The 17,078-nt window shown below is 47.8% G+C and overlaps 1 protein-coding gene across 1 annotated transcript in view; it reads right to left on the minus strand.

Annotated features, from left to right (window-relative positions):
- DNAAF9 (dynein axonemal assembly factor 9) overlaps nt 1-5,127 on the minus strand; it is a 65,734-nt gene extending 60,607 nt beyond the window's left edge. Inside the window, exon 1 of the mRNA XM_058837461.1 lies at nt 5,026-5,127. Within this exon, the coding sequence (XP_058693444.1) occupies nt 5,026-5,114 (89 nt within the window). The 5' untranslated portion in view covers nt 5,115-5,127. The remainder of the gene's footprint in view (nt 1-5,025) is intronic.
- Nucleotides 5,128-17,078: the final 11,951 nt, after the last annotated feature.

A 17,078-nucleotide genomic window follows, 5' to 3' on the forward strand; every position in this document is an offset into this window, starting at 1 on the left:
AATCCATTTCCTCGAGAAAGCCACGCGGTGCTTGAATTTCCATTCCATCTCGTTTCTTTTCCCACAATACGGTGTTTTTCCCCCGCATCCCTGGTTGCTGGCTGGATTTAACCTGCGTGCAAGCTGCCTTCTCTTGACGTGGTAATCCAGAATTGAGGCAGCGCCGATATCAGCATTGATCCCTGCCTGATTCCTGCTGGATTCCCAATTCCCGGCGGATTCCCACAGCCTGGCAGAGCTGTGTTTAACACCCAATTCAGCTGACAAAGGCTGGGATTTCGCTGTTCCATGTGTTTCGCCTCATCTTGGCAGATGTTTCGCTCCTCCCCCACAAAGGCTTGGCAGCCCTAAAAACCCGCACGTGGCCGAGGTTTGGGGATGGATGGCAGGGAACGAGTGGGGAAATCGGGAATATCCCTGGCAAACCAGGGAGAATCCTCACATTGACAGGGAATAACTTAATAGATTCGTGCTGCCTACCGAAGTCAATGGTTTTACCTTTAAGTGCCCGATTTACCTTAAATAAATAAATAAAATAGAATGATAAATCACTTTTTTTTTTTCTCCCCAAGTCTCGCTTCTTGTTAACTCGCTGTTGTGAACATCTGTTTCCACTTTAGTCCCCGAAAAATCAAGTTTATATTTCTTGGGTCTTTTGTTGACCTCATGATTTCTATCAGAAATGTTGTCTGCTTGTATTAAGAGCCCAGGATTTTTCTGGATTTCCCACAGACTGACATTATCTCCACCTTACTGTAGCTGTGAAAACAGACACCAGAAGTCAGACTGAGCTAAAGACTCAGAATTTCATTGATTTCAAAATAACTCTTTCAGTGCTTGACACTCATAAAAGACAACATTCACCCACCTTAAAATAGATGTCAACTTTCCAGCTATTTTGCAGATTTCTCTACAGTGAGCATAGGGATCTTGACTATAAATACGAGATAAAGTAATTTTTTAGGATCAGTGAGAAGGAACTGGACACAGATAAATAAATTTTAATTATGTGTGCATTTTCAGGACCAAATCTTGACTTTAAGTGGACAGGAATATTCAATTCTGTAATCCAGAGACCTCAAAGCACATAGGAAAAATCCTGAATCTCTCCTTACTAAACATCTGGAACTGCCTGATGTTGTTCTGCACAACCACAAACTTTTTGAGAAAATTCATCAAATGATGGTTTGCCCATCACTTACACACCAGTCAGACCCCCAGCCTTGACGTTCTCTCTCCTTCACAGGCTGATTTAAAAAAGTCACATCTGTATTTTCATTTTCTTAACGTTGCAGCACATTATGGAGAGCATCAACTATTCTCTTCCAAAAATATTATCAGCCTAAAAAATGACAATAACTGAAAAAGTGACAAAGACCAGCAGCTCGAGGGTGATTATTTTGCCCTCACTCACTCTGATTAAAAGCACAGGGCACTGCCTGGCACTTGGGCAGAAATCAGAAGTTGATTTTTGGTGCCTCAAGACTAAATTCACCTTCAGGGCTCATTCCTGGGCCAGAACATCTGCAGCCACGTGGCTACAAAGCTCCAAATCAGATGCTGTGATGATGACAAAGGGAGGATTCCAGCTGAAGGTCCATACCATCGCTCTGCTCCTCTCCTTGGCAAATTTCCCATCTACCTCTCTATTCCCATCAATCAAACGGTTCCACACCCCTCAATTCTCACTGTAGCAGGCCCTCAGCATTCTTATTTCCCTAAACTGGCAGAAAACCATCCATATTCAAGGAATGGGGGTTGTTCCTCTTTCTTTCCTCCTGTACTTTGCATTGCTAAAATACAGCACATTCCTTAAAAAAAAAGAAAATCCGGTGAAACTGTGTTCTTACAAAATCCTGAACCTCGACATAATTACATAAGGAACACACAGGCACAGACTGTTAATCTTTCATCACAGACAAGTCCCCTACAAAAACTGGTTGGGAAACCACAACAACTCTTTGGTCCCATGTTCCCAAATACCCCATTCATAGAAAAAAAGCCACATATTTAACCACGATGTGATTAACAACAGAAGAGTTTAGAGCAGGAGAATGTTAAGCACAGAGGAAGAGACAACAGAAAAATGAACCCAAGGACTCATTTTGCATTTCCCCACATGGACACATGGTGAGAACTCATCTGTATTATGTTACCGCCATGGATAATGAATAATGAGGATTTGCTTACTCTGTTTTACATAAAGGTAATTCAGATTGGGTGGGTGCAGAGCGCTCTGAAATAGAACAAATCTACATTGATTTTCTGATGCAGATATTTAAAACAAGCACTTCATAGGAATTTTGTTCAGAAACGCCTGTATTCACAAAGAAAACACTCATTCACCACTAAACACAGGCACATGAAAGATGACATCACCTCCCAAAAAGACTTCCCCTTTTTTGGGCAGCACTCTTCTCTTACTTAAGGGATTTTTTTTCTTTTCTATTTACAAACCCATTCTTTCCCTGTTACAATGCCGAGGGTCGCCAGCTCCTAAGGTGCCACATGGCAGACCAAAACTCTCAAGTATGTGGAAGAACTCCAAGAATTATCTCTGGCCCTTTCTCTAGTCTTTATATAGTCTGAAGAATTTTTCCATTCCTGTTTGGGAACTTGGGGGCAGGGAGAGGAGGGTAACGGATTGTTTTGTTTTAAGTTATTTTTATTAACTGCCTGCTATCTGCTGACTGCCTGGGAAATTTATTGCAAACACTGGCCTCCATCTGGCCTGACAATAAAAAAAATTTTAAAAAGAACTGCACAAGAATGAATGTTAAGTAGGAAAAAAAACTAACAGATGACATGGCTCCTACAAATGCACCAAATTACAGTTGCTGGCTGCATCTCCCAGTGGAGCTCAAAAGCTTGCAGATGTTCAGAGAGTCTGAATGTTCTCATGACAACTCTAAAACAGGGTCTCAAATTACAAAAATCACTCAGGAAGAGGAAGGCTTGAGTGGAAACCATTTTCTCTTTCAGCATTTTTTTTTACCATCTTGGCATTTCATTACCCATCATGAATTTTTAGATACTTTACAACTCTAAAGAAATACTAAGCTCTTTCTAAATAATTAAGATTAATTTATTCAGTGAAAAAAAAAATTTGAAAAGGTCACTTTTTTTCTGTCTTATTTTCAGTTCAATTTCTAACTGCAGGCAGAGAGGGAACAGCCGTGTTAATGTGTTTCAAGCAAGCAGAACAACCTCCATTTCTCTCTCTCACTGCAGAATTCCTCATTTCACTGGCAAATTGTCCAAAAAGTGAAAATGCTTTTGTTCCCTTCTTGTACTTAACATAAAAAGCTGTTTGGTTTTGGTGTTTGTTTGTTTTCTAATTGAAAATCTACAGTAAACACAGACCCAGGTAGCTCAGCCAAGAGTTTGTCTGCGATTCACGTGCAAGGTCTCCATTCCCTGATTATCTGGCTTCCCACTGGTGAATACTTCCATGTATTGTGCTGTAACTATTGAAAGCATCAAGCACTTCAGTTCCTGCGTTGTCCTTTGTGGTACCATAAAACAGAATCATGGAATCATTTTGGTTGGAAAAGCTCTCTAAGACCATCCATTCCCACTGGTACCCCGACACTGCCAAGGCCACCACAAAACCTCATCTCTAAGCACCACAAAAATGTTTTTTAATTGCCTTTTAAATACCTGGAGACCCCCACCACTGTCCTGGGCAGCGTGTTCCAGTGCTGGACAATCCTTCCAGCAGCGAAATGTTTCCTAATATCTAACCTAAACGTCTCCTGCTGCAACTTGAGGCTGTTTCCTCTATTCAAACCCTTCAGATCATGGGCTGCAGTCTCATATACATGGGTGCACCTTAAGTCTCCAAAAGGAAACAGAGCTCTGGCAACCTAAGGATACCTGAGCTGACACCTGAGATCCCATAGAGCCAAGGCCACCATCTCACCTGTCCCCACACCACAGCTCCTGTCAAGCCCAAGGTATTTCCAGAGCTCTGGTAATTTTATTACTTTTGTATCCACAAGCCCCCCAGCAGGTGCCCACACAAATACAGGGTCTTCCTTTTCTCCATAATCCCTCAGTCCCTCCCAAACCTCAGCTATCCCTACCCTAATTCACTTTTCCTGCCTTTCACAAGCCTTTGTTTTCCCTTAGTGCCAAGACAGCCCATTTCTACCCCCTCCCAAATCAGGATAATCCCTTACAGAAACACAACCCCAAACCCATCCCCTGCACACCAGCCCTGCTCCAAGCCCCCCTTGATGTCCTGCTGCTCTTCATCCACCACAGCCTCCCACACACCCTCCTTCAAAAGGATTCCGCCTTTGACAATCCCTCCATCCACAAGGTCACATCAGGCCCTTGTCTGCCGTCCTGTCAGGGCCACCAACACCTCCCTCCCGGTAGCCACCTGCCAAATCTACCTGTCCCCATCATCCTTTCCCTCCCGTTGCCAGTCCCTCACATGCTGCTCTAGCCCCCCCAAAACCCCCCTGAATGACCCCAAATCCGACCGCAACACCCCCCACAGCTCAGTGCCCCGGCACGCCAGAAAACCTCTCCTTAATATCCCATCACTTCTGTCCCACCCCCAAAGCCGTGCACCCCCACCCCAACACCTTCAATCAGGTGCTAAAATCTATTTTATCCCAAATCAGCACCGTCAGCTCCGCAAACGCTCCACCTTCTCCCGTATCAAACCCCTTAACACCCCATCCTACCGCTGAAAACCTCTCCGCATCCCCTCTATTCCAGCACCCTTCAGCACCTCCAACGCCCTGCGCCTCCCACCCCAACGCCCCCAAACAGGCGTTTAACCCCATTTCCTCCAAGAGCAGCACCACAGCTGTGAAAACCTCAGCTTCTCGCACACCAAACTCCCTCTCAGTTCATCAAAACCCTCCACATTCCCCCCCACACACACCTTCAGCGCCCCTCCAACAGACCCCCCACCCCTCATACCCCTTCCCCACCCCACAGCCGCTTCAGCGCAGCCCTGCCGCTCGCTGTCACCCCACTCCTCGCCTTCCCCGCTGCTCCCTCCGGTACCTGACGAAGGGCCCCGGGGCTCGGGGCCGGGGCCGGGGCCGGTGCCGTGGGGGCGGCGGGAGGAGCGCGGAGCGGCCGCACAGCGCCATGGCGACCGCGATGCGCCGGAGGGACGGGGCGGCTCCGCCACTGCGGCCCTGCGCCCCGCCCCGCGCCGCGCGCACCACTCGGCCCGGGGGGGGAAGGACATGGCACACCCGCACCGCTCCCCCCGCTCCCAGCCTTTGTGTCCCAGCAGGATTTATCCCGAGTTTTTTTATTGTCTCGGAAGAAATGCTGTCAGGAATTCTTGGATAGCCACCCTAGCTGGGAGTAAACATCGCGGAGATGCGGTTGGTCACCCCTTCGGCAGGAATGGGCTCGTCCAGGTCCCGCCCCCTGCTCACACACCCCTCACGCCCCCCCCTCCCCGCTCATGGGCGCGTCCAGCCCCCGCTACTGCTGATGTCCCCCCCACCACGACGGGGCATGGACTCGTCCGATGCCAGGGAGTCCCCGGGAGGGGGGACAAGGGACCCCCTGAGACCCCCTGGGACCCCGGGAGGGGGGACAAGGGACCCCTGGGACCCCCTGAGACCCCTTGGGACCCCGGGAGGGGGGACAAGGGACCCCTGGGACCCCCTGGGACTCCCTGAGACCCCCTGGGACCCCGGGAGGGGGGACAAGGGACCCCTGGGACCCCCTGGGACCTCCTGGGACCCCCCAGGGACCCCGGGCAGGGGTGACACGGAGTCCCCTGGAACCCCCTGAAACCCTTGGGGAGGGATGACACGGAGCTCCCCGAGAAGTGGTGACACAGAGCCCGTAGGAGCAGGGGGACACCCCCGACATCCCATCCAGAACCCCGAGGGATGATGTGTCCTGGAGCTCCATGGAGTGATGTACCCTGGTGTCCCCAAAGTATTGCCCCCCAAACACCCTGCAGCACACAGACCTGCCCTGGCTCCCCATGTCCCCCCAAAGCATTGCACCCCTCCCCGATTGTAATTCCCTACCCCAATCGCCCCAAAACCACCCATCTGGGGTGTCACCTTTTCTTGTAATTCCCAGAAAATAACCCCCCTTTCCAACCAGCACCTCTCTGTGCCTGCTGTATCCTAGTGCCAGTACTACCATCCTTACAGACACCCTTTATTCTCTTTACACCAGAAATTCAGGGAGTTTTGCCTCCTCTGCCTTACCCTGCTCAGCCCAGAGATTCCAGTCTTGTCTGGCCTCTGACACCCTTTCCCAGTCTTTTCCTATTTCACTGATGTGTCACCATTGCCAAAAAATCTGAGCCAGCACCCCCAGCTTCCAGGGAGCACAGATTTTGGGTCCTGCACAGAAAACCTCCAGGGATCTATAAAGGACTGAGGTCATCATAACGCAGGGAAGGATCTGGAGCCAGGCTTTAATGAACCGTGAGGGGCACATGGCTGGAAACCCATTAATCACACGTCCCTCAGCTGAGGGGAACACATCCTGCTCCTCCTGCATCCTCCTGCCTCACCATCCTACCCCAGGGCAAGAAAGAGCTGCCCCGTGGCGTGACAAGAGGTTGAGTAAACATTAAGGAAAACTGAATTTCCTGTGGAGGCTCTCGTTCCTCCCCACCAGAACGTTAATCCACATCCCCCAGTGCTAATCTGTGACGAGCTCCCTGCATCGTGTCCATCCCCGTTAATCACCCCAGCTCCTCATCCCCACTGGAGAGTGGGATAAGACCCCTTGTCTGCATCTTATTTTAATTACACCAGTATTTGCCAAGAGCAGCATAAAGCTCAAAATCTGCAGCTTTGGGGTGTGATGGAGACACAGGGCTGCTCGGAACAAACTCCTTTTCCCTTCCCAAAGGACCCCAGCGCTCAGGGGCTCTCACTCCCACCTCGCTTTTAACCTGGTGAAGGTGAGAACATGTTCCAAAGTGTTCTTCCCTTTTTTCCCCAAAAAACAAATCGGACTTTGCTCGCTGCCACAGAGCAAAGACAAGATAAATAAATATGCTGGGCCATGGCCCAGCTGCCCTGCAGCCACTGGGAAGCATTTTAGCTGACCTTGATAAAGTTCTGATGGTTCCATGTACGGACACGTCTCCATGGCACGTGTTGTGCTGACAAGGAGTTGGCACCATCCCAATCCCAAGATCTTCCTGTTTTTTGAGCCCCTGGACATGCTTTGAGCTTGCTAAGGCAGCGTCAGCAATGGGAGCTGAAGGCCTGGAAGGAAAAGTGGATAGGATTGCTAAAAATCCCTGGCTTCACTGTAGAAGGCTCCTAAAATGAATTCCTCCTGCTTTCCTTGTCATTTACTGAGTGAGACAGTCTCCTGCAGAGCTGCTGCTCATTATCCTATCCCAGTCCATGAACCACCAGCTTCCAAAAGGCTTTCCCAAGCCCTCTCTTCTTCCAACACTCACGTAAGGAAGGAGACGTGTCCTGACAGTGTATCCTGTCCCTGCAACAGTCAGCATCCTGAACATCTGGGTGCTGTGTTGACTCCTTCCATCCCTCTTCCATCTCCTCTTCATCTCCATGAGCCTGCCCAGGGACTCCAAAGCCCCAGGAACACAGCAAGGCTATGGTGGGAGAGAGAAAAGAGATCTTCCCAGGATGGGATTTAGATACATTTTGCCCCCAAGACTCTTTCAGCCATCAAGGGGGGACATTTCACCCCACTGGTGCATCTCACCAGGCAGTGACCTGCAGCCTTGTATTTCCCTTGGGATGAAAGATCAGGTCAACAACCTGGAAAACACCCAACAGAGAGGTCAGGCTTCCTGGAGAAGGAGTGATGGGGAAGGGGAAAGAACGTGACATCAGCTATTGTTCCTGCTCTCCAGCTTCCTCAGCTTCGCTCTCCCACTATTGTTGCACGTTTTGAGGGCTGCAAAAGCTGAATGAAATCCACAACAATTCCCAAAGAGAGGAAGAGGGGAGCAAAGTGGTTTGGAAAGAAGGGGAAAGCTGCTGATGATGTTTCTTGGTGGGTCCTCCTGGCCTAGATCTTATTCAGAGGCAAACACCAGATCTGGGCTGAGTCTGCTCCTGTGACCTGGTGGGAACCCGTGTTCCTCGCTGTGTTTTCAGCTTGGGTACCTCAGTGTTGGCATCTGCCCATGGAAACAGCTGCCTTCACACCCTTGTCCCTGGATACCTGTTTATTTTAAGCAAATCCCTGCTGGAGAAAACAATGTTGTACACACAGAGAGGCCAAAATTAGCTGTTCACCCTGTGGAGAAGTCCTTTATTCGCCCATCCATGAGGAATTCCTAAACTTCCCACCCTGGGCTGATGGTTGCTCAGTGAGGCTGGAGGCTGAATTTTATTTAAAAATTGGTGGATATATCCCATGCTTCTGGGACCTGCACAACCCCTCCCCATGGAAAACACTGGCTGCTGGGCATGTGGGCTCCGGGATGGCTTTGACATCCTGGTGCACACCAAGGAACCATCCATGAGCCATGCTGCAGGACTTCCCAGGATGGTGGAACCCCAGGAAGAGCTGTCTCCATCCCTGGGCATTCAACTGGGCAAAGGCAACCCCAGAAATAAACCCAGAGCCAGCAGCTCCAAATAAAACCAAACAGAAAAGCTTTATGACTCACAAATCCCGCTTTCAGCATCCTAAGAGCCAAGGATCCATCCTTTAGGGCTTTCAGTTTGCTTTTTCCTTATCCCTCTGTAGCATCAAGGAGCTATTTTCCTACTGTAACAGCACTTTTAAGGAAATAATTCTGATTTCTTGGAGAGAAAACATGAATTATGCTGTTCTTGCATGGTTATAAACAAGGTAGTCCCTTGCTGTGCCTCAAAATAATTGTTTTTCTTTCTTTTTACTCAGATTTATGGGATCCTGTTGTATTTATGGGGATCCCATTAATATTTCAGAGGAGTCCACCCTCCAGGCAATGGATGTTCATCCAGAGAATGAATTTGCTGCCTACAGAGCTCATACTGAAAAATTTATGACTAGCGTGAGAAAGGGATAAAAGGAGACCCTTTGAAAAGTTTCCCACTTTCACCTGGGGAGGGAAAATTAAGTAATAAATGATGATGGCAATAAAAAGCCTTCTAATCCATCTATCCAAGTTCTTCAGGCTAGAAGATCTTCATTCTTCTCTAGTGCTATTCTAGGAGGAGAGATATTAAAATTTCCTCTGCTCTGAAATTATTGTTTTACTCTTACCGCAAAAAAAAGCAGCCCCCAGGTCAAAGAAAATAAAAGGGTGAGTTACTTCAACAAGCTGAGATCTGCTTGTTTATACCACCCTGAATCTGGCACCACACACCCATCAAACACAGGGTGGAGATGCAGGAGGCGATGGAGACACAACACACCGAGATCCTGCAAGCACAGGAAACGTGTCAAAAAATAGCAGTGCTGACCCTGAGTTACCCAGAATTGTTTTGTTATAGCCACTGCTCTTTGTAAATGAAGAGTTTGGCTAAGAAATAGAGCTGAGGGTGACCAGGAAGTAGAAAGGATTTTTTAGATGTATCGTTTGCGAACTGGTTCCGTGCAAGGAGGGAATTTGGTGCTGGTGGTGGAACTTCACTGCTGAAGTTCCTTTTGGCCTTTCCAACAGTGGGTGGAGCAAAGGGATGGTTGCTGTCAGATGGGGGAACAAACCACTGTCCCTGAGAGTAATTTATTGTCATGGCTTCCTCATTTCAACATGTTTTGGGACATCTCCAGGTGCTATAGGATCGTGGAATAACTTGGGTTGGAAGGGACTTGAAGTCTTGTCTTGTTTGGCCAAATCAGATTTACCAGCATGGGATTTGGTCTGCAAAAAATCAGGATATTGCTGTCTGGAGTTGTGTTCGGGTATCTCTACCCTGACACCCTGGATGCTCTGGAAAGGTTCTTCAAAAGAAGGAACAGTTTGGATATGGCTTAGGATCGGAGGGAAATTCAGGTTGGAAGGGACCTCAGGATGTCTCTACTCCAACCTCCTGCTCAAAGCAAGGTCACCCATGAGGTCAGAAAAGATTGCTCTGGGCTGTCTTCAGTTTGCTCCTGAAAACATCCAAGGATGGAGACACTGAAACCTCCCTGGGAACCTCCCTGGTACCCCAAACCTCAAAGATGTCCCTGGGATCTGCTCCTCTCCCACTGCTAGCCCACAGCCTTCACCTACCCACCCTCAGCATTCCAGGTGTGTGGCCACCACCTCCTGGAGCCAACCAGCCATACACTCATCTTTTTATTCCAGTTTTTGAGCCTCAGGTGAGCAGAGGAAGCCAGGCCCCACAGCATTTGCTGTGTGGCCTCCCCTGCATCTCCAGGAACAACTTCCCACCTCTCCCATCCCGCTTCCTCTGGAGCTCAAATCCCTCTCTTCACTGTGCTTTGCCATTTCAGGAGCCTCCTCTCAACACTGCCTGAGGATACACTGCTTAAAACCTGATTTAAGCCAGCATCCCCTGATTTTGCAGTTCCCCAGCTCACTCTCAAGTCTCTGCCTGTTGGCTTGGGGAGAGGCTGCCACTTGAGGCAGAGCAGCATCTTCAAAGGCTGGATGTGCAGGGGAAGAGCAGCTCCAAGCCTCTCCATGTTGGGCAGAGCTTCTCAGCCGGTGGTCCTGGAGAGCTCTGGGCTCCTCCTAAGGCATCCAGAGGAGATGATTAAGAAAGTAAATTGGCCAGGATGTTTCTGTTCACTGTAACTCCATTGCATCACACTGCAGAATTGTTAGGGTTTCTGTGAAGATATGGATCATAGAGTTCCAGAATGGTTTGTGTTGGAAAACACCTTAAAGATGATCTTGTTGCACCTCCCTGCTATGAGCAGAGCCACAGCTTCTCTGGGCAACCTGTGCCAGGGCCTCACCACCCTCAGAGCAAAGAACTTCTTCCCAATATTCCATCTAAATGTCCCCTCAGTCAGTGTGAAGCCATTCCCCTTGTCCTGGCACTCCAGGCCCTTGCAATGAACAAGCCATGAAAATTTCTCCTGCTTTTCCTCTTCCAAAGAGACTCACAGAAGCTCTTTCTCTCTAAGACCATTTCCCTTCATCGGGCACCCACCATTTTCCCCAGAAATCAGTCAGAATTTCTCCTTAGGAGGAATTTTGCATTCCTGGACTCCCCATTTTCAGCTTGCAATGGTTTCTGTCTCAGAAATGTGAGCTGAGAATGCCGGGGACGTCAGGAAGGGAAAATCCATCTAAGCTTTTCATCTCCTTTTGTCAGCATTTAATTTAAGTAGGATTTTCATGCTGCTGATTCATCTCCAAGAGCTTCCCACCCACCTCCATGTTCATTCCAGTGCTTCCCACATCCTTTGCAAGGGGAGGGAGCCACTAGCACTGCAGTGGGATCAGTGACCTAATTCCTCTGAATCCCTCCTTTTTCTCCAAAGAAGAACATTCATGTCCTCAGGCTCCACCACTGATTTCCACCCTGCAGAGTCACCACTGCCTCTAAATCTCCTTTTGAGCCTCGTTCATGGCAAAATGCAGCTCCTGAGCGGGCTCCCTGCAGCGTTTCCAGGATATCCGACGGAGCGGTACCTTGCTGACCACTTCACTCTGTTTGTTGGCTCCAGGGGAAGGAAACAACAATGAGATCACTTGGAAAGATGTTTTTTTTCCTTCAGATTTGGCTTGCCCAGTGGAAATCCAGGAGTGTGGTCAACAAATGGCAAGCAGAGATTCCCTTCACCCTCTGCGGAAACTGAAATTAAACTCATTTTCAGTCATCCATGAAAACAAAGGTGATGATAATTACAGCCAGCAGCACTCCATCCTCCTCTTCCATCCTGCCTCGCTCCAGAGGGAGGAAGGCGGAGCTCACAGTTTGGTGGAGGGGCTGTGGGAACCAGCAGGGACAAAACTGGGACAAAGCCAGCAGCCGGAGCACCGCGCCGGGCTCAGCTCCCAGGTTTTGTTCAGTGATGGATGGGGACGAGCGCATTGTGTCCCCCAGAGCCATTTAATCATGGATTTGATGCTCGGCATGGATCCTGGAGCTCTACCAGAGGCACACTGGGATGTGCTCAGCAAGGCCTCTCCGCGTGGCAGCATTCCGGCCTCGCGAGCCGCCGCATCCCTCCGCTACCAAGACAAATTAGAGGAACACAGCTCATTTTATGGCTTGCTCCGAGCGGATCAGCCTGGAGGCCACCACAAAAGGATCCTCTGCAGATCAAATGTGCAGTTAGAGAGATTTGGGAGGGAATGCACATGAAAAAAACGTTGCATTTGGTCAATTCGCCGCCTCTCAGCGCGCGGCTTTTTCGCAGCTGCAGGCAAGGGAAACAGAGAGGCTCATTTAATGAAGCCTTGGGAAGGAAAGCTATGGAGAGCTTCCCCCTTCCCAATTATTCTTGTGAAATACACAGCTTGGGAAAGCACACAGTCCCAACAAGATGTAAATCTGGGGTTAGTAATAAAATCTTCTCTCCCCGGCTAGGACAGCTGGAAAGGGAAAAGCTCCAACCTGTTGCTTAACATGCAGCGTGATGAAATCGCCACTGAAAAAGAGCGCTGGCAACAGGATCCAAAAGAACTCCATTCCAGCGTTGGCCAGCAGCCTTTGCTGTGTTTCATGAGCTAAAAAAATCTTCAGAGAACTTAAGGGAGCTCTAGAAGTAAGACCCCATTGTGAAGAGCTTCCTGAGAAGCCATGGCAGGGGCATGGACAACTGCAGAGGCTCCTGTGAGCTCTGTTTTGGCCCCACATCTTAAGAAATGAGAGCCCAAAATCTGCTTTTTGGCTGCTCTCTGCTGTGGGACTGAGTGCTGAGTGTTGGAAGGGTCGGGCTTTACTGGAGCTACTTCTCCATGACTCAAGAAACTTCAAATCCTGCATCACCCCAACCCCTTTTGGTGGCTCCCATCAGTTTTTTTTCCCCAAATAACTGCAGGGAGAGTCACTGGTCTGTGCTGTGGGACAAGCAGGAAGCACTTGGGCAGGTGATGATTTCAGAGAATCAAATAATAGAATCATTGAGGTCAGAAAATATTTCAGAGAAAATCACTAAGTCCAAGAATTAACTCACCACCATGTTCACCACTAAACCATGTCCTCAAATGCCACATCCCTATGGCTTTTAAATTCCCCCAAGAGTGGTGCTTCCACTCCAGCCTATGCCAGGGCTGGACAGCCCTTTCCACGAAGAAATTTTCCCTAATATCCAATCCAACCCACCCTGGAGCGACCTGAGGCTGTTTCCTCTTCTCCTGTCCCTTGTTACCTGGAATATTTCAGATTATTTCACCTTTGCCAGCCTCACCATGTTGTCACATACGGGCCAAATTCAAAGATCTTGAGCTTTCACAAGAAAAAAATCCTGATTTGTTAAAGACAGCATCCCTGATTTCTCATCCCTTGGGCATGGGCAGGAATTGTGTCACTCCAACCCGCAGCACAAAAGCCTTTGTGGGCTCTTTATGCTTTGCACTAAACCAGCACCAGCCTCTACAAGACGGTGATTTAGAACTCTCTATCTCCCCCAGGGCAATCCCAGCTGGCTCCAGAGCAATTCCAGCAGGAATGGCTTTCCCAGCGGGTGTTTGCAAAGTGCTAAGACTCAGCTGAGCAATATCGCAGTGGGGAATCCCATAGCCCTTAATTTATCGATTACCATTAGCAGTGATAATACTAATAACAGCAGCAGAGATTAAAATATTCTCTGCACAGGCAGAGAGAGTTTCCCAGAGCTCTGCCAGCTGGGAAAAGGCTGGGAAGGCTTTCTGGAAGTGATGTCTCTTTGTATTTCACCCCAAAGACACGACCCACCTCCTGAAATCTGTCAGTGGGATGGAGGCACCTGCTTTTCCTGCTCCTGGAGAACACTCAGCCAGCTGGGCAGCCTCTTCCCGAGAGGTTTTCCCACTGCTGAGGTTCACACTTGCCAGCTTTCCTCGGGGAGGGGACATTGTGGGCCCTTTCTGGGGGTCCCGTGTGACACCCGGTGGCAGCAGCTGGGTTATGGATGTGGCTCCGCTCGCCGCCTGCCAGCGATGCACAAAGTGATGCCTGGGACCTGCTCACAGGGGGATGCAGGGCACACGAGCCAAACTGCAATCACGGCTTTCATCCAAGTAAAAGCTCATTGTGCTTCTGAGAGAGGGGAAAAAAGCCCTTTTTAAATAAATCACAGGCTTTTCTTCTCAACCTTCTTCAATGGGAGAGTGCAGCAAGGCAACTGAGGCTATTACAATAACTCCAAAAAATGTCCTTCCTGCAGATATTGAAAATGAAAACACAAAATTAATGTGCCAGTCTGTTTTTGCCCACAATCCAGTGCAGCTGTATCAGATGTGCAAATTGCCAGCATGTGTGCACCAGCTAAAGTCCCCCAAAACAAGGAATGCAGCATTTATTAAGTTATTTTAGGCTTGGAGCTGCCTATGCTTGTACTGAACATGGCTGGGAGATTTGTGGTGTCACTTGATCAGGTTGCCCAGAGAAGTTGTGGATTCCCCAGCCCTGGAAGTGTCCAAGGCCAGGTTGGATGTGGCTTGGAGCAATTTGGGATGATGAAAGGTGTCCCTGTCCATGGCAGGGGGTGGAAAGGAATATTCCAATGTGCCAGGGCCACACCACCCTCACAAAAAATTTCTCCCAACCAGTCTAACCCTCTCTCCTATCACTCTAACCCTGCCCTCTGGCAGTGGGAAGCCATTCCCTGGCTCCTGTCCCTCCATCCCTTGTCTCCAGTCCCTCTCCAGCTCTCCTGGAGCCCCTTCAGGCCCTGCAAGGGGCTCTGAGCTCTCCCTGGAGCCTTCTGTTCTCCAGGTGAACATTCCCAGCTCTCCCAGCCTGGCTCCAGCCCTCAGAGCAGCTCCATGGCCTCTTCTGGATTTGCTCCAGCATCTCCAAGTCCTTCTGCTGTTGGACCTGGAGCTGAGGCAGCTCTGCAGGTGGGGTCTGACCTGAGCAGGGCAGAATCCCCCCCTTCCCCTGCTGCTCACACTGGGGGATCAGCTCAGCATGGCTGGGGCATGTCCAGCCAAAAAGTCTCATGTTTGGCTTTCCCAAGAACCAAATCACCCACCCAGAAGCCCCAAGAGAGGCGTGGGTACCCAGCAGATGGATAAATACCTGTGTAAGTCTCTGTAGATGTGAGGGTGCTGCTCCCTGCATCCCCACTATGACCACGACAAAGGCTCAGCCACACTGGGAACTTTTAAAGGCAGGAACTGGGGAACAGGGAGGTGATTTGGGACAAAACTTTGTCAAATCCCTGAAAAAAAAAAGAATGAAATTGCACAAACTGATGTCCAGATCCCTGTCCCTGTTGAACCCCTGGTGAGCCATGAGTGTGTGGCACCAGCATGGGTGGAAAGGAAACCTCCAGTGTCCTTAACTGGGAAATAAATCCCCGGTGGGTGTCTCGCCTCTGCTGCCCAGTTTTATATCTGGAACTAATTTCGCCGTCATTCTGATGAGTGACGAGATGATTGCTGCAGCTGGGCTATTCAGCCTGCTCCAAAGAACCCCCTTTATTTTCCATTAATTCAGGCAGTGATTGCAGACTCCTGGCCAAATTTATTTCTGCTGTGTGTAACACCATTAAAAGCAGCGCCTTCACCCTGGGGATGGGCTCAGCCCACCACAGCCCTCGCTGTTTAAATCCTGTGTTCACGTTTCTTTGTTCTGTGGGAGACAAAGGAAAAGCGATTTTCCCTAGATTAAATAAATAAATAAATTAGGAAATGTGCTGCCTCCCTGTGCAAAAAAAAAAAAAATGAAATGGACACTTAAGTCACAACCCCAGGTAATTAGAAATAACCCCAGATAATTAGAAATGAGCCAGTCTTGCGCCAGAGTCAAGAAAATGGCCAAATGGCAAAAAAAATCTGAAAAAATATATGAATATATGAAAATCTATGAATATCTGAAAATATATGAAATATTCTCTGAAGAGTGCTGGGCCAGGGGAAGGAGAGCACAGTGCATGATGCTGACAGAGCTGGGGACAATGATCACAAACTCTTCTTTCCCGACCAGCTGGGAGAGGTTTGGAGCTGAGGAGGGCTTTGTGCAGAGGAGGGCACTGTGTAAAAACGAGACAAGAGCTGAAAAAGGAGGAGGGGATGAAGCTGCCCGGGATAATCGCTGGGAGAGCATCTGCAGGAACATCCACAAAGCCCCTCGTGTTGATGCTCTCTTCATTTTTTGTTTCCTGCTCCTCTGTGTTCTGCTGGCAGCACAATGAAACAAGGGAAGGGCTGGGGATACAGAATGAGATTTGATTGCTGCTGCTTTTCCTAAGTGTAAAATAATAACTTGAGGAAGAAGGGCTGTTATAAGTGCATATTATATTATTGGCTTCCCTTCCCTCTTGAATATAAGGTTATATATATTATTTAATATATATATTATCTATATATATTATTTGGCTTTTTTCAAATATTATAATGAGTATAAGGTTAGAAAATTTTGTTGTACTAATATAGTTTCTTTTATTTCTGTCATTGATGAAATTTAGAAATAGTGGTATAATACGTATATATTAGACTATAACATGATATTAAAGCACAAACTTCTTTTTGTTCATCTAACCCAGAGACTGAAAAGATAGTCAGAGACCCCCCTGAATTCTTAAAATTATCTTCTCTTCGAAGAGAAGGATTTATTGCATCCTTATCAGAGGGTGGAAAACCCCGTGGAGCCAAGAAGATTGATCTATTGGGAAGGGGGCAAGGTAAAAATTAAACAAAGGAACATCAACAACTTAAGAAGAATGTATGAATATGTAAGAGAATTCATGGATATATAGTAGGGTTCTGTTTTTAAGGGACAATCCTTTGTTAGTAAGGTGTGCTCTCTTGGCTGAATGCAGAGACACATGGCTGAATCTTATATACAAATATAAATATATAATATTTTATTATAATATATTATAAATATATATAATATAAATTATATATTATATTATATATTATATATAATATAATATATTATATTTTAATATATAATATAATTTTCAACCCTCATTTATAATATATATTTATAATATATATTTTTATATATTTATATTTATATATAAAAATATAGTATATATATATAAATATATACATTATATTATTATATATTTATCTATTTTATATATAAATA

This window comes from Poecile atricapillus, chromosome 4 (genome assembly GCF_030490865.1).
Source record: "Poecile atricapillus isolate bPoeAtr1 chromosome 4, bPoeAtr1.hap1, whole genome shotgun sequence".
Lineage (NCBI taxonomy): Eukaryota > Metazoa > Chordata > Aves > Passeriformes > Paridae > Poecile > Poecile atricapillus.